The sequence below is a fragment of the Euleptes europaea genome, chromosome 12, assembly GCF_029931775.1.
Source record: "Euleptes europaea isolate rEulEur1 chromosome 12, rEulEur1.hap1, whole genome shotgun sequence".
Classification (NCBI taxonomy): Eukaryota; Metazoa; Chordata; class Lepidosauria; order Squamata; family Sphaerodactylidae; genus Euleptes; species Euleptes europaea.
The window spans coordinates 18,740,016-18,755,344 of NC_079323.1; the positions used below are offsets into that span (position 1 = coordinate 18,740,016).

Genomic DNA, 15,329 nt, shown 5'->3' on the forward strand with positions numbered 1-15,329 from the left:
TTTGCCAGTGCCTGTATTGCTGCAATCACAGCTAGTCTTGTACAATTTGAGAAGCCCATGTATGGCTCCCATCCGCTTATGAGCTATGATGTCACACAAAGTCTCCAGAAAGATAGGCAAATTCCAAATTGGAGCTTGGGAGACATGGGTTAGAGATTGTGAAGTCCATAATCACTTTTGTTTAATTAAACTGTTAGTGCCTGGACACCATGATCTTCTGAGAGACGCTTCTTGCCCCAAATCAGTTGAGTGGTTCAGTATGTTCTGATGAAAAGTAACAGACAAAACCTCCTGCTTCTATATCTATGAGAGCCTTCTGAAGCCTTTTACTATTACAGAATTATCCTGTGTACGTAAGAACACAAGAAAGGCCATGCTGGATCAGACCAAGGTCCATCAAGTCCAGCTGTCTGTTCACACAGTGGCCAACCAGGTGCCTCTAGGAAGCCCACAAACAAGACGACCGCAGCAGCATTATCCTGCCTGTGTTCCACAGCACCTAGTATAATGGGCATGCTCCTCTCAGCCCCACCTACCTCACAGAGTGTCTGCTGTGGGGAGGGGAGGGGAAGGTGATTGTAATCCGGTTTGATACTTTCTTTAATGGTAGAGAAAGTCGGCATATAAAAACCAACTTTTCTTCTTCTTGTTTCTTTCTCAGCAATGTTAAAAAAAATCATGACTAAAATAAAAACTTTAAAAAAAAATTAAGTCCTCCCCTCCCTAGTCCTTGGACAAATATCCACCCACCCACCATCTATACTGCCCTCTCCATCTTATCCCCTTGCCTACACAACATTCGTGCCACAATAAATGTGTTAAGTCTTCACCGTTCTACAAGATCCTTTAGCTCTTTTTACCTGAACACTTGTCAGGGTGGTATACTGGTAGGCTTTGACGATGGTGTAGTTTGCTTCAACGTCAACCAGCCCAAGCAGAATGTACTTCCACCATTTCCCCTTCAGAATCTTCAGGAGGCTGTCGCCGTCTGGAGGTGAAGAAACACACAGGCCATTTATGCAGGGTCGATTTTGATGCTCACTCAAAGCTTCTTTTTTAAATCCGCCCTTTAAATTGACTATTCACGGTCTCGATGCAAGAGGAGAAAGTCAAACAAATTCCACCCCCCACTTCCTTAGTTGCATAGCCATTAGCAATGGTCATTTGCATAGCTAAGCTGCAGCTGTGATTTTTCATGGTTCCTTCAGTAAATGCTTCGATGCGGGGGCGGAGCAAATACAAAAGGTCACGTTAAAGGGGCTCTTAAGAAATGGGAAGCAGGTATGAGCTGGGGTTCAGCATGAAGAAATTTAAAAAAATATGCGGGGCACTTCAGCCTGGAACACCCTGCTAATATCCAAGCATAAACAGCCACAGACACATCCGTGGGAAGCAGGACTAATTCTCACACTTTTCACTACGACAAGGAAAAATCGGATCAACTCTCACTGGTCTAAATTTGGCAGTTTCCAAATAACTTTCAGGAAACGGTTTCCTTGTTGCAGTGTTTGCCATGGAGCCCTCTAAGCGTTGCAGACCACACACAGTTTGCGCAGTCATGGCTAAGGCACACTGGGCCTCTCTTGTGCTCCACATGAAGTGGAAATGAGCCCAATAAAACTCCCAGGCTTATTCCCCTGGAACAGAATGTTGCAGGAGAAAATCAAAAGTTGTATTTAAGATGCCTTGACTGTTGCGACTGATCTTTCTGCCCAAGAACCTGATTCCTTCCCACTGCACCCCATGGCATATTCCTGTGATACAGTTTGACAATTACTGCATTCACCTATCATGTCAGAGCTTCATACCTGGTCAATATCCCCTTCCATAACCTCAGAATAACTTTTACCTCCCCCAGGTTTCAAACCATGCCAACGGCTTGGATAGCTGGAAGTTACTCCTGAACACCACGGTCCTCTCGCCTATGTATTTGTGGAGCCGCTCCAGAGGACTTAATTCATTACACCTTATTCTGTCCTCTTTACACAGAGCCCAGATCTGAATTTCTCAGAGCATTTCTAAAGGACCTAAATCTTTTTTCCAGATCCAGAGAAGCTGCTCTTTCTCCTATCAGATGCCAATCCTGATGTTTCCTACAAAGTGTCACTCTTTGCTTTAGCAAAGAAAATCCAAGCTAAAGCTGTTTTTAATCAGGCAATTTAACATATTTAATTACTAGCTTCTTGGGGGGTCAGACAGTTTTAAAGTTATTTCAATGTTATTTCATGTTGTTTTAATCTCATTTTAATGTTTTGTATGGTAGATTGTGATGGCCTTTGGCCGCAGACAATAAACTTTATCATCGTTTCAACTGCATTCACCTGAAAAGGTTGAAGGAAAACAGTTATATCAGTTCCATAACACTGGGTGACGTTCCATAATCGAAAAAAAAAGAGGGGAATAGAACCCAACCTGGAAAACAGAAGTTTGGTACTATTCACTGCTTGAATAGGTTGATACTTGCACACAACTTATGCGGGAGACATATACAGCCGAGCATAAAAACCCAAGACAATACCACCAGATGTTGGTGTAATTGGTAATATATACAACCTATTACATGCCTGGTCGGTATTGCCTGTACATATAAAAATTTGTAACGTGTGTGCATGTTTTTATATGATTTAAATAGACCACTGAGGAAAGCCATATAGGCCGAAACACGTTTGGCTTGTGGTGACAGACATCAGCCTTAAGAAATGCCATTGTGCTATTTTAACGGTTTTTAAAAAAAATTTATTCTTATATAGCGCTTCTAATAAATCATATAGTTTCATTATTTATACATATTTTTTTTCATCCCACCCAACCTTGGGTACCCAACTGACGTTCCATAATCTTCATACCTTTCCTACAGGCCAGAGTCGTCGTGTATACTAGGAGCAACAAGCAGTAGTTGACGAAACTCTGCAGCATCGGGGTGTTCACCTGAAAGCGTTCGGCTAAGTACTGGCTGGTAACTGCTGTCCCGCATATAAACAAGGAGAGCATCTGGCCCAGGGCAAGTGTTTTCACAATGCGCCTGCAAATGCAAACAAGAAGGAGCTTAGATCATCTTTATACATTACTTTGGGGGAAAAACGTGTCTCTTCACACCCCAGGCCGATGAAGATTACCTCAGCATCTGCACCCATCCCCAGTGCTGAAGTCAGAGACTCTATGCCTCTGCAGCTGACCCCCCGTCCTGCATTCCCCTCTCTTCTTCAGCAGTATTAACCAGCATACAGCAGCACAAGCCTCTGGCGACCGCAGATACTCACCCGTCGCACCCACGAAGAAGAGTTGGTTTTATATGCCAACTTTCTCTACCACTTAAGGCAGAATCAACGCGGCTTACAACCACCTTCCCTTCCCCTCCCCATAACAGACACCCTGTGAGGTAGGTGGGGCTGAGAGGAACATGCCCATCGAAGAGAGCTGTGACTAGCCCAAGGTCTCCCAGCTGGTTTCACATGTACGAGTGGGGAAACCAGCTGTTTCACCAGAATAGAGTCCACCGCTCAAGTGGAGGAGCAGGGAACCCAACCTGGTTCTCCAGATTAGAGTCCGCCACTCCAAACCACTGCTCTTACCCACTACACCACAGCTGGCTTTTCCCTCACGCAAGGAAAGTCTGAAGAAAAGCAAGTCCTTCTTCACACAGAGCGCAGTTAAGCTGCGGAACTCACTGCCACAGACATGGTGAGGGCTGCCAACTTGAAAGTCTTTAAAAAGGGGAGTGGACAAATTTGTGGGGGACGGAGCTACGGATGGCTACTAGTCACAATGGATACCTGCTCCCTCCAGAACCACAGGCAGTATGCCTCTCTCTATCAGTTGTTGGGGAGCGCAGGCAGGAGGATGCTGTCGTGGTCATCCTGCTTGGGGGCTGCCTAGAGGCAGCTGTCTGAGGCCACTGTGTGAGGCAGGATGCTGGACTTGATGGGTCTTTGGTCTGATCCAGCAGGGCTCTTCTTATGTTCTTGGAACCAACGTCCCCCGCTACCACCCCGGACTGAAAATGTGCATGTGCAGAAACGCTGCAAAGAAGCTTTCAATCTATTTCTCCACACTGGAAAGGTTCTCTGTACGGCTGCAGCATTAACACATGATACAGTGATAAACACCATGAGAGCAGTTATACAAAAGCCGCAACGGAGGCTGATCCAGCTCCTTCCTGTGCTAAAAATAATGAATATTCCTTATCTTCGCTTTATGGTTATCAAAGCAGCCTCCCATCTCTATGACTCTTCAGCAGTATAGTCTGAAAAGGATAAACGCAAACAGAGAATACTTCACCGGTTAAAATACCTTTATCAAGAGAAACTGCATGTTTAAGAAACCGGTTTCTAGGTTCTGTCTCTTTGTCATGCTCCAGCGTGACTAGAAAAAGAATGAGGAGGAGAGCCTGGGCCGATGGAAGAACAGGACTATGGAGACAGGGGCTGCCTCCCATGAAGCTCTGTGAGACAAAGACCATTAAGGCATGGCTCCTTTGTGCTGGTAAAGGTGCACGCTTTTTTAAAGCGGGAAATCAAACACATGGCACAAAGGAGCGCCCAGTGGGAGCCGCCGCCGCTCTTCGCTCCTCCACCTTGCCATCCCCAGGTGGAGGAGAGGGGAGGCTGGTGGCACATGGAAGCTGCTGCAGCCGGCAAAAAGAGCTGCCACAGCTCTTCGCTCCTCCACCTTGCCATCCCCGGGTGGAGGCGGCAGCTCTTTTCACTGGCCGCAGCAGCCTCCCCTCCCCTCCACCCGGGGTCACCGGCATCCCCTGGCCTCCACTCATCCGGCGGCTGGTGAAAAGAGCACAGCTCAGTGCTCCTCCACCATGCCGACCCACTGGAGAAGAGGGGAAGCCGACAGCAGGGAGGAGGTGGGCGGAAGCGGCAGGGAGTCGACCCAGAAGCTGCACGCTCGGGCAAGCTCTCCCATTGGTAGCGAGGCTTTGAATTTAAGTCGCAATATCACAGCTACCTGAAAACATGAGTAAACCACGCTGGGAGTTGATTGGATGTGCAGATCAGAAACGGCATGCGTGCAGCCCCGAAAAAATCTCTGCATTGGGGGGGGGGGTCGAAAGACAAATCGCCCATGCGTTATCGGCCAAAGTAAACAGGCAGCAATCTGGGACATATCTGGAGGACCAACTGGAAGAGTCGCCATGGGCAGAGAGGAACCACAATGTGTTATTGTAGATGAAGATGCATTGTGCTCCTCTGCAATAGATTTGCAGAGCCAGCGTGGTGTGGTGGTTAAGAGCAGTCGTTTGGAGCGGTGGACTCTAATCTGGAGAACTGGGTTTGATTCCCCACTCCTCCACTTGAAGCCAGCTGGGTGACCTTGGGCTAGTCACAGCTCTCTTAGAGCTCTCTCAGCCCCACCTACCTCACAGGTTGTCTGTTGTGGGGAGGGGAAGGGAAGGTGATTGTAAGCCGGTTTGATTCTTCCTTAAGTGGTAAGGAAAGTCAGCATATAAAAAACAACTCTTCTTCACGGAGAGGGGCTGCGGCTCAGTGGTGCAGCATCTTCTTTACATGCAGAAGAGCCCTGGTTCGACTTTCTGGTATCTCCTGTTCCAAGCAGCAGCTGCCAGCCAGATTAGACAATACTCAGCTAAAACGGACCAATGACCTGACTCGATATAAAGCAGCTTCACGCATGAACATGTATATGGTGGCCATGAGTGCCTTTTACCAGCTTCAACTGATTAGCCAGCTGCAGCCTTTCCCAGGCAGAAAACATCTGGCCAATGTACTGCCTGCCCCAATCACATCTAGATTGGATTACTGAAAAATGCACTCTACGTGGGGCTGCCCCTCCAAAAGAGTTCAGAAACTTCAACCGATGCAGAATGCTGCAGCCAGGGTATTGACTAGAGACGGTCGTAGGGACCATATCGCTCCAGCTATGGCCATCCTACAATTGATCTCAATCTTTTTCCAGGCACAACTCAAGGTGCTAGTGTTGACCTTTAAAACCCTATATGGCTTTAATCCAGCAAATCTGAAGGATTGCCTAGTCCCTTACAAACCTACCTGACCACTCCTGTCATTTTCTGAGGCCCTGCTTCAGGTTCCCCCACCTTCTGAGATCAGGTGGCTAGCAATGCAGGAAAGGGCCTTTTCTGCCATGGCACCCAAACTCTAGATTTCTCTCCCCAGGGACTGACCTCTCTTCCCTTCTGTTGCTGACTTCTGCCAGTGGACAAAGACTTTTTTTGCTTCATCTGGTGATCCTATCAGAAATACCTCCTTCCTGGCCTCTGTTTTAATGATGCGTTTTTGTTTAATTTTAATAGTTTTTTAAGACATGTTTTTGTGATGTATGTTTTTAATTTGTTAGCTGCCTTGATGGCTGTGATAAGGGCAGAAAGGTGGGGTATACATTTTGTAAATAAATAAATATATATATTATTTCGCCCATATATTCTTACAATGCCATCCTAAACTGAGTTAATGGACTTAAAAGGGAATAATTCTGCTTAGGACAGTACTGTTAGTTACCATAGATGGCCCTCTCTGCATAGCCAGAGCTCTTTTCCAGTTTCTCTCACAACCACACGTATCAGGTACTAACTTTAGCATGAAGTTGCGGGAACACTTTTCCTAACGTGTCATAATGAACATTTCTCAGTTGGGGAAAAAAGATCAATATCAAGATGAAACACTTTGCATAATAGATGAACTGGAGAAATTATTAATAATAACGTTGATTGCCTGTTGTGAAGGATGAAAATTGGCTGTTCTAGAGGGTGGTACTAAAAGATTATAAGAAAAAAACTTGACCTAAAAGGTTATAGAAGGGGGAAAAAACCTTTATAGGATTTAAGAATCCTGTTACAGAACCCTTCTCATATCGATAAAGAGAAGTTGTTTTCCATAAGGAACAGCAACCGTAGTTGCACAACAAGCATCTCCCTCATCACTAATTTCTCTAATTGTGCCATTGGGACAGCTATTGATTACCCCTGTTCTTATCTATTATTTATTAGCCCGTAAATAGAAGAGCAATTACCCGTCCCTTCCAAGCACTTGACCGCATCTCTCCCGCCCCGCTCTGCCGTGGCAGGAGAGATTAATTGGGTTTGCTTCTTGGATGAGGTAATCTGCTTGACCTCAGACAGACTTTTAGTTAGACAAGGCACAATTTGATTTATTCCCACAGACCGGAGAACTGTTAGGATCTCAGGCCCTGTTTCACTCAAGCAGAAGGGGGTGATAATGTGGTGGGAGAACCTGGCAGGAGGTTTTTGGGGCGGAGCCTGAGGAGGGCAGGGTTTGGGGAGGGACTTCAATGCCATAGAGTCCAATTGCCAACGCGGCCCTTTTCTCCAGGTGAACTGATCTCTATCGGCTGGAGATCAGGTGTAATAGCGGGAGATCTCCAGCTCGTACCTGGAGGTTGGCAACCCTATTTGTTAAACACATGGGGCCATTCCAAAAATGCGATTCCCCCACCACCCCGTAGCTTGGAGTGGGGCAATCCAGCCTATCACCACAGGTATCTGCCACCTCATTCTCCTGCCTGTGTAAATCAAGCCTCAGTATCTAACCTAAGACCTTGTTGTTCTCCACAAATTGGTTGAATTTGCCCTATAGGGATGTTACTTATTTATTACATTTTTACACAATCACCCCAGGAACTCAGGGCAATGTACATCATCCCCCCTCCTCCATTTTGTCCTCCCCACAGCCACCCTATGAGTTAGGTTAAGCTGAGAGAAAGTGTGACTGGGCAAAGTTCACCCAGCAAGCTTCCACGGCAGAGCGGGGATCTGAACCTCCAGATCCTAGAGCAACCTCCTCACCACTACACCATGCTATCGCAATAAGATGTTTGACTTCAAAGAGATGAGCAATTTGGAAGAGACAACCTGAAGCTGCAAGCCAATGCACAGACCCTGAGGGGAAAAGTTCCACGGAGTTATTTAATAATAAACATGCAAAGCCTGCTCTTTTGCAGGCAAAAAGGAGACAGGGTTAGGGGCAAAGGGTCTCATCGTAGTGCAAGATCACACATTTTGCAGTTGGGCAGCAAAATTCCCAGCATGTTTGCTGTAAAAGCAATGAATGCAAAACGAATGAATAACCGAGCAATCCTGAAAGGGGGGTGTGTGGAGCTGCTGAGGAGGCGTCGTGACCCCAAATGTGGTTTAAAGGGGGGCTCCCTACAGAATCTTTGTCTGGGTGAATCTGCTAGGATTCCATGGGGAATCCTAGCAGGACCAATCATGTGGGTCTTCCTCTTGATGACTCACAAATGATTAAGTGGGACTGATAAAGCAACTGGATCTGCCTGAATTGTTCAGATATTCTTATATATACAGCTCACACCCCAGGGAGCAACTTTAATGGCACTAGAGCAATGTGCACATAAGGCCAGTGAATGGAGGCTTCTGACTATCCCTCGGTCACCACTGTCTAGTTTGGTGTTACTCTATGACCACTTTGGGGAAATCGTCTCAAAGCATCGCCCACTGGGCCCAACTCTTTGCAAGATGAGATCTGAGCCCTTCTTTTCTGTTTAAAAAACTTTGGTAAAGAAAGTGTGTTTTTAAAAGGAACTGAAGAAAAAGGGGAACAAAGACACTCAACGTAGCTCACGGCTCACACCCAGCATTTGGTGTCCAGCGTTTCAGGATGTTTATAACATCAACAAACACAAGTCATGTTTTAAGGTACACGGACTAACTATTTTAACATAAAGACACACAGAATAAAAGGCTTTTATATATTTGTACAACATTTGTGTATATGCCAGGGTGTGTATTGTAAAATTGTGCATGTATGACCACTGAGGAAGGCCTGTAAAAGGCCGAAACGCGTCTGGTCAGATCTTTGGTCATTTTATGTTCTAACATCAACTGTTATGTGTTGGTAATATTTGTAACTATGTTTGTGCTTTTTAGAAGGCCTGTATTTTAGGCCCTGTGGTTTTAAATACAATTGTGCACAATATATAATAAAAATAGATTTATTGGTTTTTATATTAGATAGTGTTTAGTCAACCCCTTTGGTTTCCTGTTTTTAAAAGGCGTCATAAGGAAGCCTCCGCTTTTCACAGATACCCAGAAACACAGCAAATTCTCACAAGCTAAGTATATTTCTTACCTAGCTATGTCAAATATAACAGAGTGATTGCAGGTAAATGTTTAACAGCAGGGTTTCTGGCCAACCAGACAGATGTATAAATTTAAGAAGTTATTCCACAGCTGTGGCAGAAGGTTGACTAAACTCAAAGTTGATTTTACCTCCGAAGTACATCATGTAGAAATAACACTTTTAAATTTAAAAGATCTAGAAGAAGAAGAGTTTGTTTTTATATGCCAACTTTCTCTACCACTTAAAAAAGAATCAAACCGGCTTGCAATCATCTTCCCTTCCCCTCCCCACAACAGACACCCTGTGAGGCTGAGAGAGCTCGAAGAGAACTGTGACTGGCCCAAGGTCACCCAGCTGGCTTCATGTGTAGGAGTGGGGAAACGAACCCGGTTCACCAGGTTAGAGTCCGCAGCTCATGCGGAGGAGTGGGGAATCAAACCCGGTTCTCCGGATTAGAGTCCACCACTCCAAACTACCGCTCTTAACCACTACACCACGCTGGCTCTACAGCACAATACTAAGCATGTATTTTCAGAAGTAAATTCCACTGAGTCCCATTGGGCCTTACTTGCTTAGGATTGCAACCCTAGTGAAGTTAAGAACAAGGGAATTTTGGTTGTGAGTTATTCTTCATTAATCCACAAATACTTACACTGGGTTGTGCTCAAGATTTCATAAATCATAAGAACAGCACAGATAACTGATCTGTTCACTAGAAAGAGAAGCTAGACAGAAGTTCAGCAGTGACATTGTCGATTCTCTGTTTGAAAGGACCCGGAACAGTTTGCTTCTGGTAAAAGTAACACCTACATTTAGGGAGAATGGGGGGGAGTTTTTTTTGGGGGGGGGGAAGCAACAGTGGAGAACTGTTGTTAATTACTGGAGTAAGATATTCGGTTAAAGACTAATTGTTATATCAGTAATTTACAAACAGTATGTTCACACACACAGATGAGATTGATTGATAGATGATAGACAGTCAGTCAGGCAAACAGATAGATATGCCCTGATCTGGATAACCCAAACTAGCCTGCTCTCATCAGATCTCAGAAGCTGAGCAGAGTCAGCCATGGTTAGTAATTGGATAGGAGACCACCAGGGAAGTCCAGGGACACTATGAAGAAGCAGGCAATGGCAAACCACCTCTGTTCGTCTCTTGCCTTGACTACCCCTCGAGGGGTTGGCATTTGTCTGCTGCAACTTGACGGCATATATAGGGCTGTCACCCTCCATATGAACTTGTGTGTCAGTTCCATTCCTCTCAGCAGCTTCCGCTTACGGAACTCCAGTAGACTGGAATTCATAGAGGAAAGAAGAATAGACTGATCAGTAGCCATCTAAGTTGTGGTTCTACAAGCTGTAACCACCGCTTGAGACACGTTCATCTTCCAGTTCAAGACCAATTCCAACGGCGTTGTCAGCATCCTCTTCCATTCCAGCAACCACAGCAATGTGAAGTTGCATCATTTTGATGCAAGGTTTGACAGGATGTCAAAGTATTGTCCAACCTCTGGATCAGGTTGCAAAGTGCCCCCCCACCCCCCGCAAACAGAATAATTCTAGAAAGGAACTTGTCTGTTGGTTCAGAGGAAGAATCTCCTTCGCAATCAGTTTTGCACCTGACATTTAACATTCACCCTGTAATAGCTCTGCTGACGTTTTCCACTCAGAGATCTCAGTAAGCTGTTTCTTAGATATCCTCTGTCTCTTATCTCTGACACAGAGGGATGTGCTATCACCACCTTAAGATTCACTCAGTTGCTTAATAGCTTTTGATTTTCTAGAAAATATTACTTATGGCTTGTTTCCCCCTCAAAGGTTAAAAGGGCAAAGGGGGTCTCCAATTCCAGGATAGCAAAGTGTCTCAGGCCAGATTTCCTCTGCAGGAAGAAGAGATATGTAATATTTTTATCTCTGCACCAGGCACAGAAATTTTGGTCTTCAGCCCTTCTGAGATATAATGAAAGGCACAAAAAAAAAAATAACAGATTGTACGGGACCAGCTTGTTTTATTGTTATGAATCCTTTCTACTAAGTTGTTTGGTGCAACTCCTGGCTTATCAATAGAAATTGGTCCAATAAAATATAATTACTGTGTATCTGAGGTCAACAATTTACCAAGGAACCAACAACATACCAAGCTAGGAGTAAACACTAGGATAGAATATTCATGCTAGGAGGCCTCAATCTTTGTGCCCTGATATTGACCCTCCAGGATAACTGATTGGCCACTCCGTGAAACAGATTTCTGGACCCAATGGACCACTGCTCTGATCCCACAGGGCTCCTCTTATGTTCTTATGTTATGTTCAACTGGCGAGCAATAAATCTAATGGCAGACTTGAGTGATTCTCCTTCCCCTCTGACCCTTGTATAGTCTAAGCCACAAGCTCATAGGTTTCAATTATGGCACTTTCCCCAGTCCTCAAAACCTCAGGTTAGACAGTACCGTTGCAAAAGTTGCTGCAGTCAAATGCTGTACATTCCTGGCTTACACGGTACTGCAAACACCACCCAGAAGAAGAATGGAGATGGTGACACTAGCAGGTGTGTGTGTGTTAAGTTCCGTGAGGTTGCTTCTGACGCATGGCAGCCCTATGAATGAAAGTCCTCCAAAACGTCCTTTGACAGCTTTGCTCAGATCTTGCAAACTGAGGGCTGTGGCTTACTTTATTGAGTCAATCCATCTCTTGTTGGGTCTTCCACTTTTCCTGCTGCCCTCAACTTTTCCTAGCATGACTGTCTTTTCTAATGACTCTTGTCTTCTCATAGGATAGCCTCAGTACAAGACTGTACAAGTCGCTAGCAGGTACAAGATGATTTACTGACAAATGGGTTATCAGACTTTCCAAAAAGTTTCAAACACCATGTTTCAAACCAGCACTACAATCCATTTGTTCAGCCTTTGAAACATAATTATAGTCCAACCTGGACGCAGATTTTTTTGTGTGATTAATTTATTGTTTAAATGTTGAACAAAGCAATCTATTTGGTACCATCTTTTCTAGAGATTGAATTAGACTGATGGGCTGATTTCAGCTGTTCTATTGCCAAGGGGATGTTCAGCATTTTTCTGCTTTGGAAGTACACCGGAGTTCAAAACGCATCTTCTTATACCTGTTGGTTCAAGGTCTCCCTTCTTCTCACAAAACGCACATGGCGTAGCAGTCCAATTAGCAGAGTTTGGCCTGAGCTTGTCAGGGCTTGGAAGCCATGCAGGGCTGGCCACAATCAGTACTTGGATGGGAGACTGCCAAGCAAGACTGGGGTTGCTATGAACACATGAAGCTGCCTTATGCTGAATCAGACCCTTGGTCCATCAAAGTCAGTATTGTCTGCTCAGACCGGCAGAGGCTCTCCAGGGTCTCAGGCAGGGGTCTTTCACATCACCTACTTGCCTGGTTCCTTTAACTGGAGATGCCGGGGATTGAACCTGGGACCTCCTGCAGGCCAAGCAGATGCTCTACCACTGAGCCACATCCCCTCTCCTATGTAGAGGAAGGCAATGGCAAACCACCTCTGCTCATCTCATGCCCGGAACACCCCATGGAAGGGGTGGCCATGAGTCGGCTGCAACTCAGAGGCATATTTCTTCTTCTTCAGTAAATCACTTATCAGAGCATCGCATAACCTGTGCAGTTGGGAGATCTGTGTTCAGAATAAACCAGATATGGGAAGGCCTGATATGGGTCCCACCAGTGGGGGAGGGGTTACTAGGGGGTAATTCTGCCTCTGCATTTCCCTTGAGCAATAACACACAGGGATACACAGAGCCACACACCCCTTTCTGACTGCAGTCAAATGCAACATTTGAGCTACGGATTTCAAGTCACAATCTGAGTAACAAGAGATGCTTTTGCCCTGCAAATATCTACTGTTTGCAACTGCTCTGCAATCCCCAAGCGCACAGGAGCACATGGAAAAACAAAAGAAAAGCCAGCCTGTTGATATCACCTGATTCCAAAGCAAGGCGCAGGCAAGTGTTTGTGGATCCTGCTTGCAACCAGCGACCCACCCCAAGCGAGGGGGAGTCAGTCCCCCCACATCGCTAATTCTGTTTCTCCCATTCAATCGTGAGCGGTTAGGGCTTTTCAGACACAAAAGAAGCCAGTTTCTTGTGTCAGAAACTCTGCGCGGTGAAGACATCTGTGACATGTCCCAGGGAGCAGGCCTATGCTTGCAGAAAGCCTAAGTGTGCACAGTTTGTTATGCAATGGGGGTGCATCCAGGAATGTACAGCATTTGACTGCAGCAACATTTGCAACGGTACCATCTAACCTGAGGTTTGGAGGACTGAGAAAAGTGCCATAATTGAAACCTATGAGCTTGTGGCTTAGAGTAGGATCCTACTGTCCCTTACTCAGGTTAGGTATTCTGGGATGGCGTCTGCACCGCGAAAGACTGACTGAGGGAAGCATGCCTTGAAAGGGTTGCCAGGTCCCTCTTTGTCACCTGCGGGAGGTTTTGGGGGCGGAGCCTGAGGGAGGGGTTTGGGGAGGGATTTCAATGCCATAGAGTCCAGTTGCCAAAGTGGCCATTTTCTCCAGGGGGACTGAGCTCTATCGGCTGGAGATCAGTTGTAATAGCAGGAGATCTCCAGCTTGTACCTGGAGGTTGGCAACCCTGTGCTTGAGCACGTGCAGAGCGCTTTCTCCCCATCCTGTTTAATTCCCTCCTGGCTACCTGCTCCACAAATCCGGTATTAAAACGGCTTTCAAATCCACCCAGGAGCCCCGGCACTCCTCTTTCCCAGGAAAGGATGCAGCCATTTATGCACGGGGGGGGGGGGAGGGGTTTGCCTTGGATTCGCCGCTCTCTAGATGCACATTTTTCCCATCCGAATTTTCAAAACTCAACAATAAGCACCCCCCCATGCAGAGTCGGATGGGGAAAATGTGCATCTATTTTTTTAATATAAAATTTTCATAACAAATTATAAATCACATAGACAAATAACAAAAAAAACAAAAATACAAAAAATACAAAGAGCACTTACACTACAATTTTTCCCATCCAAATTCTCAAAATTCAACAATAAGCGCCCCCCCCCCCATGCAAAGTCTTGACAAGTCGGATGGGGAAAACGTGCATCTATTTTTTTTAATATATATTTTTATTAATTTTCATAACAAATTATAAACCACACAGACAAATAACAAAAAAACCAAAAGTACAAAAAATTCAAAAAGAGCACTTATACTACAATTTTTCATCTTCTATTATACCATTATAAACTAAACAGTGCCCATATACCCACCACCCACCGTTAAATGAGTGTCCCACCACCACTAGACTTCCGGAGAAGTATTCTGACAGTATTTAAAACCACCTTAAACTATCATCATAGGAACTACTTTACCATTGACCTATAATTCATTAACTCTACTTGTGGAATGGAAAATGTGCATCTAGAGAGCGGCGAGTCCAAGGCAAAAAAACAAAACAAAACCAACCCGGTGCATTCAACGGCCCCGGCGCTTCCGAAAAGCACGTGGCGGCCGGCTCCTTCGCGCGCTCTCCCCTACCAGCGCGCGCGGCGTGGGGAAAGAGGGATCCCCCTGGTCGAGCCTCCGGCGCGTGGATCTGCTGCGGGCTACCGACTCCCCCAGGCCGTTGGCGCCCGGGAGGTTTCGCCTCGGGTTTGCTGCTCTCCAGGTGCACACTTCCCCCCCCCCTTCTGAATTCTCCAAACTCTGCAACTCTGTTGCTTTTGAGCATTTGGATGGGGGGGGAAAATGCGCACCTGGGGGACACCCACTCCAAGGCGAAGCCTCCCCGGGCAGCAATGAAGCACAGCCAGCCGAGCGGCCTCCACGTGTACCCCGGACGGGCGGGCAGCCGTCCGCCCCCCCCCCCGGGCAAAGGACAGCAACTCGCCGCCTCCCTCCCTCCCTCCGCCTGCTGCCCTTTGCGCTCACCAGTTGCAGAGCTTCTCCTTGGCGCGGCTCAAGAGGCTGGCGAAGCAGGGCTGCCGGGGCGCAGCAGCCACCGCCGCCGCCGTCGGGGGGCTCCGGCTCTCCCCGGTGAGCGAGGACGGCCCTTCCATTGCAAACAATGAGAGCCGCTCTGCAGGCAGGGAGGAGAGGCTGCGGAGGGAGGGAGGGGACACGGAGGCGCGGGAAGGGGGAGGAGGAGGAGGAGCCTCTGTCTGGCGCTTCCCAGCGCGCGCCGCTGGGCGTCGCTGCTGGGCTGCTGCAACGAGCCGCGCACGGGCGCCGGCTCCCTCTTCCCCAGGTTTTGGGGGCG

General features: G+C 46.6%; 1 protein-coding gene across 1 annotated transcript in view; it reads right to left on the minus strand.

The window, feature by feature from the left end:
- Positions 1–15,129, minus strand: part of SLC35F2 (solute carrier family 35 member F2) — a 28,805-nt gene extending 13,676 nt beyond the window's left edge. Inside the window, exons 1-3 of the mRNA XM_056858595.1 lie at positions 15,002–15,129; positions 2,847–3,022; positions 861–988 (exon numbers count right to left, since the gene is read on the minus strand). Coding sequence (XP_056714573.1) covers positions 861–988; positions 2,847–3,022; positions 15,002–15,129 — 432 coding nt within the window. The remainder of the gene's footprint in view (positions 1–860; positions 989–2,846; positions 3,023–15,001) is intronic.
- Between the last annotated feature and the right edge of the window lie 200 nt (positions 15,130–15,329).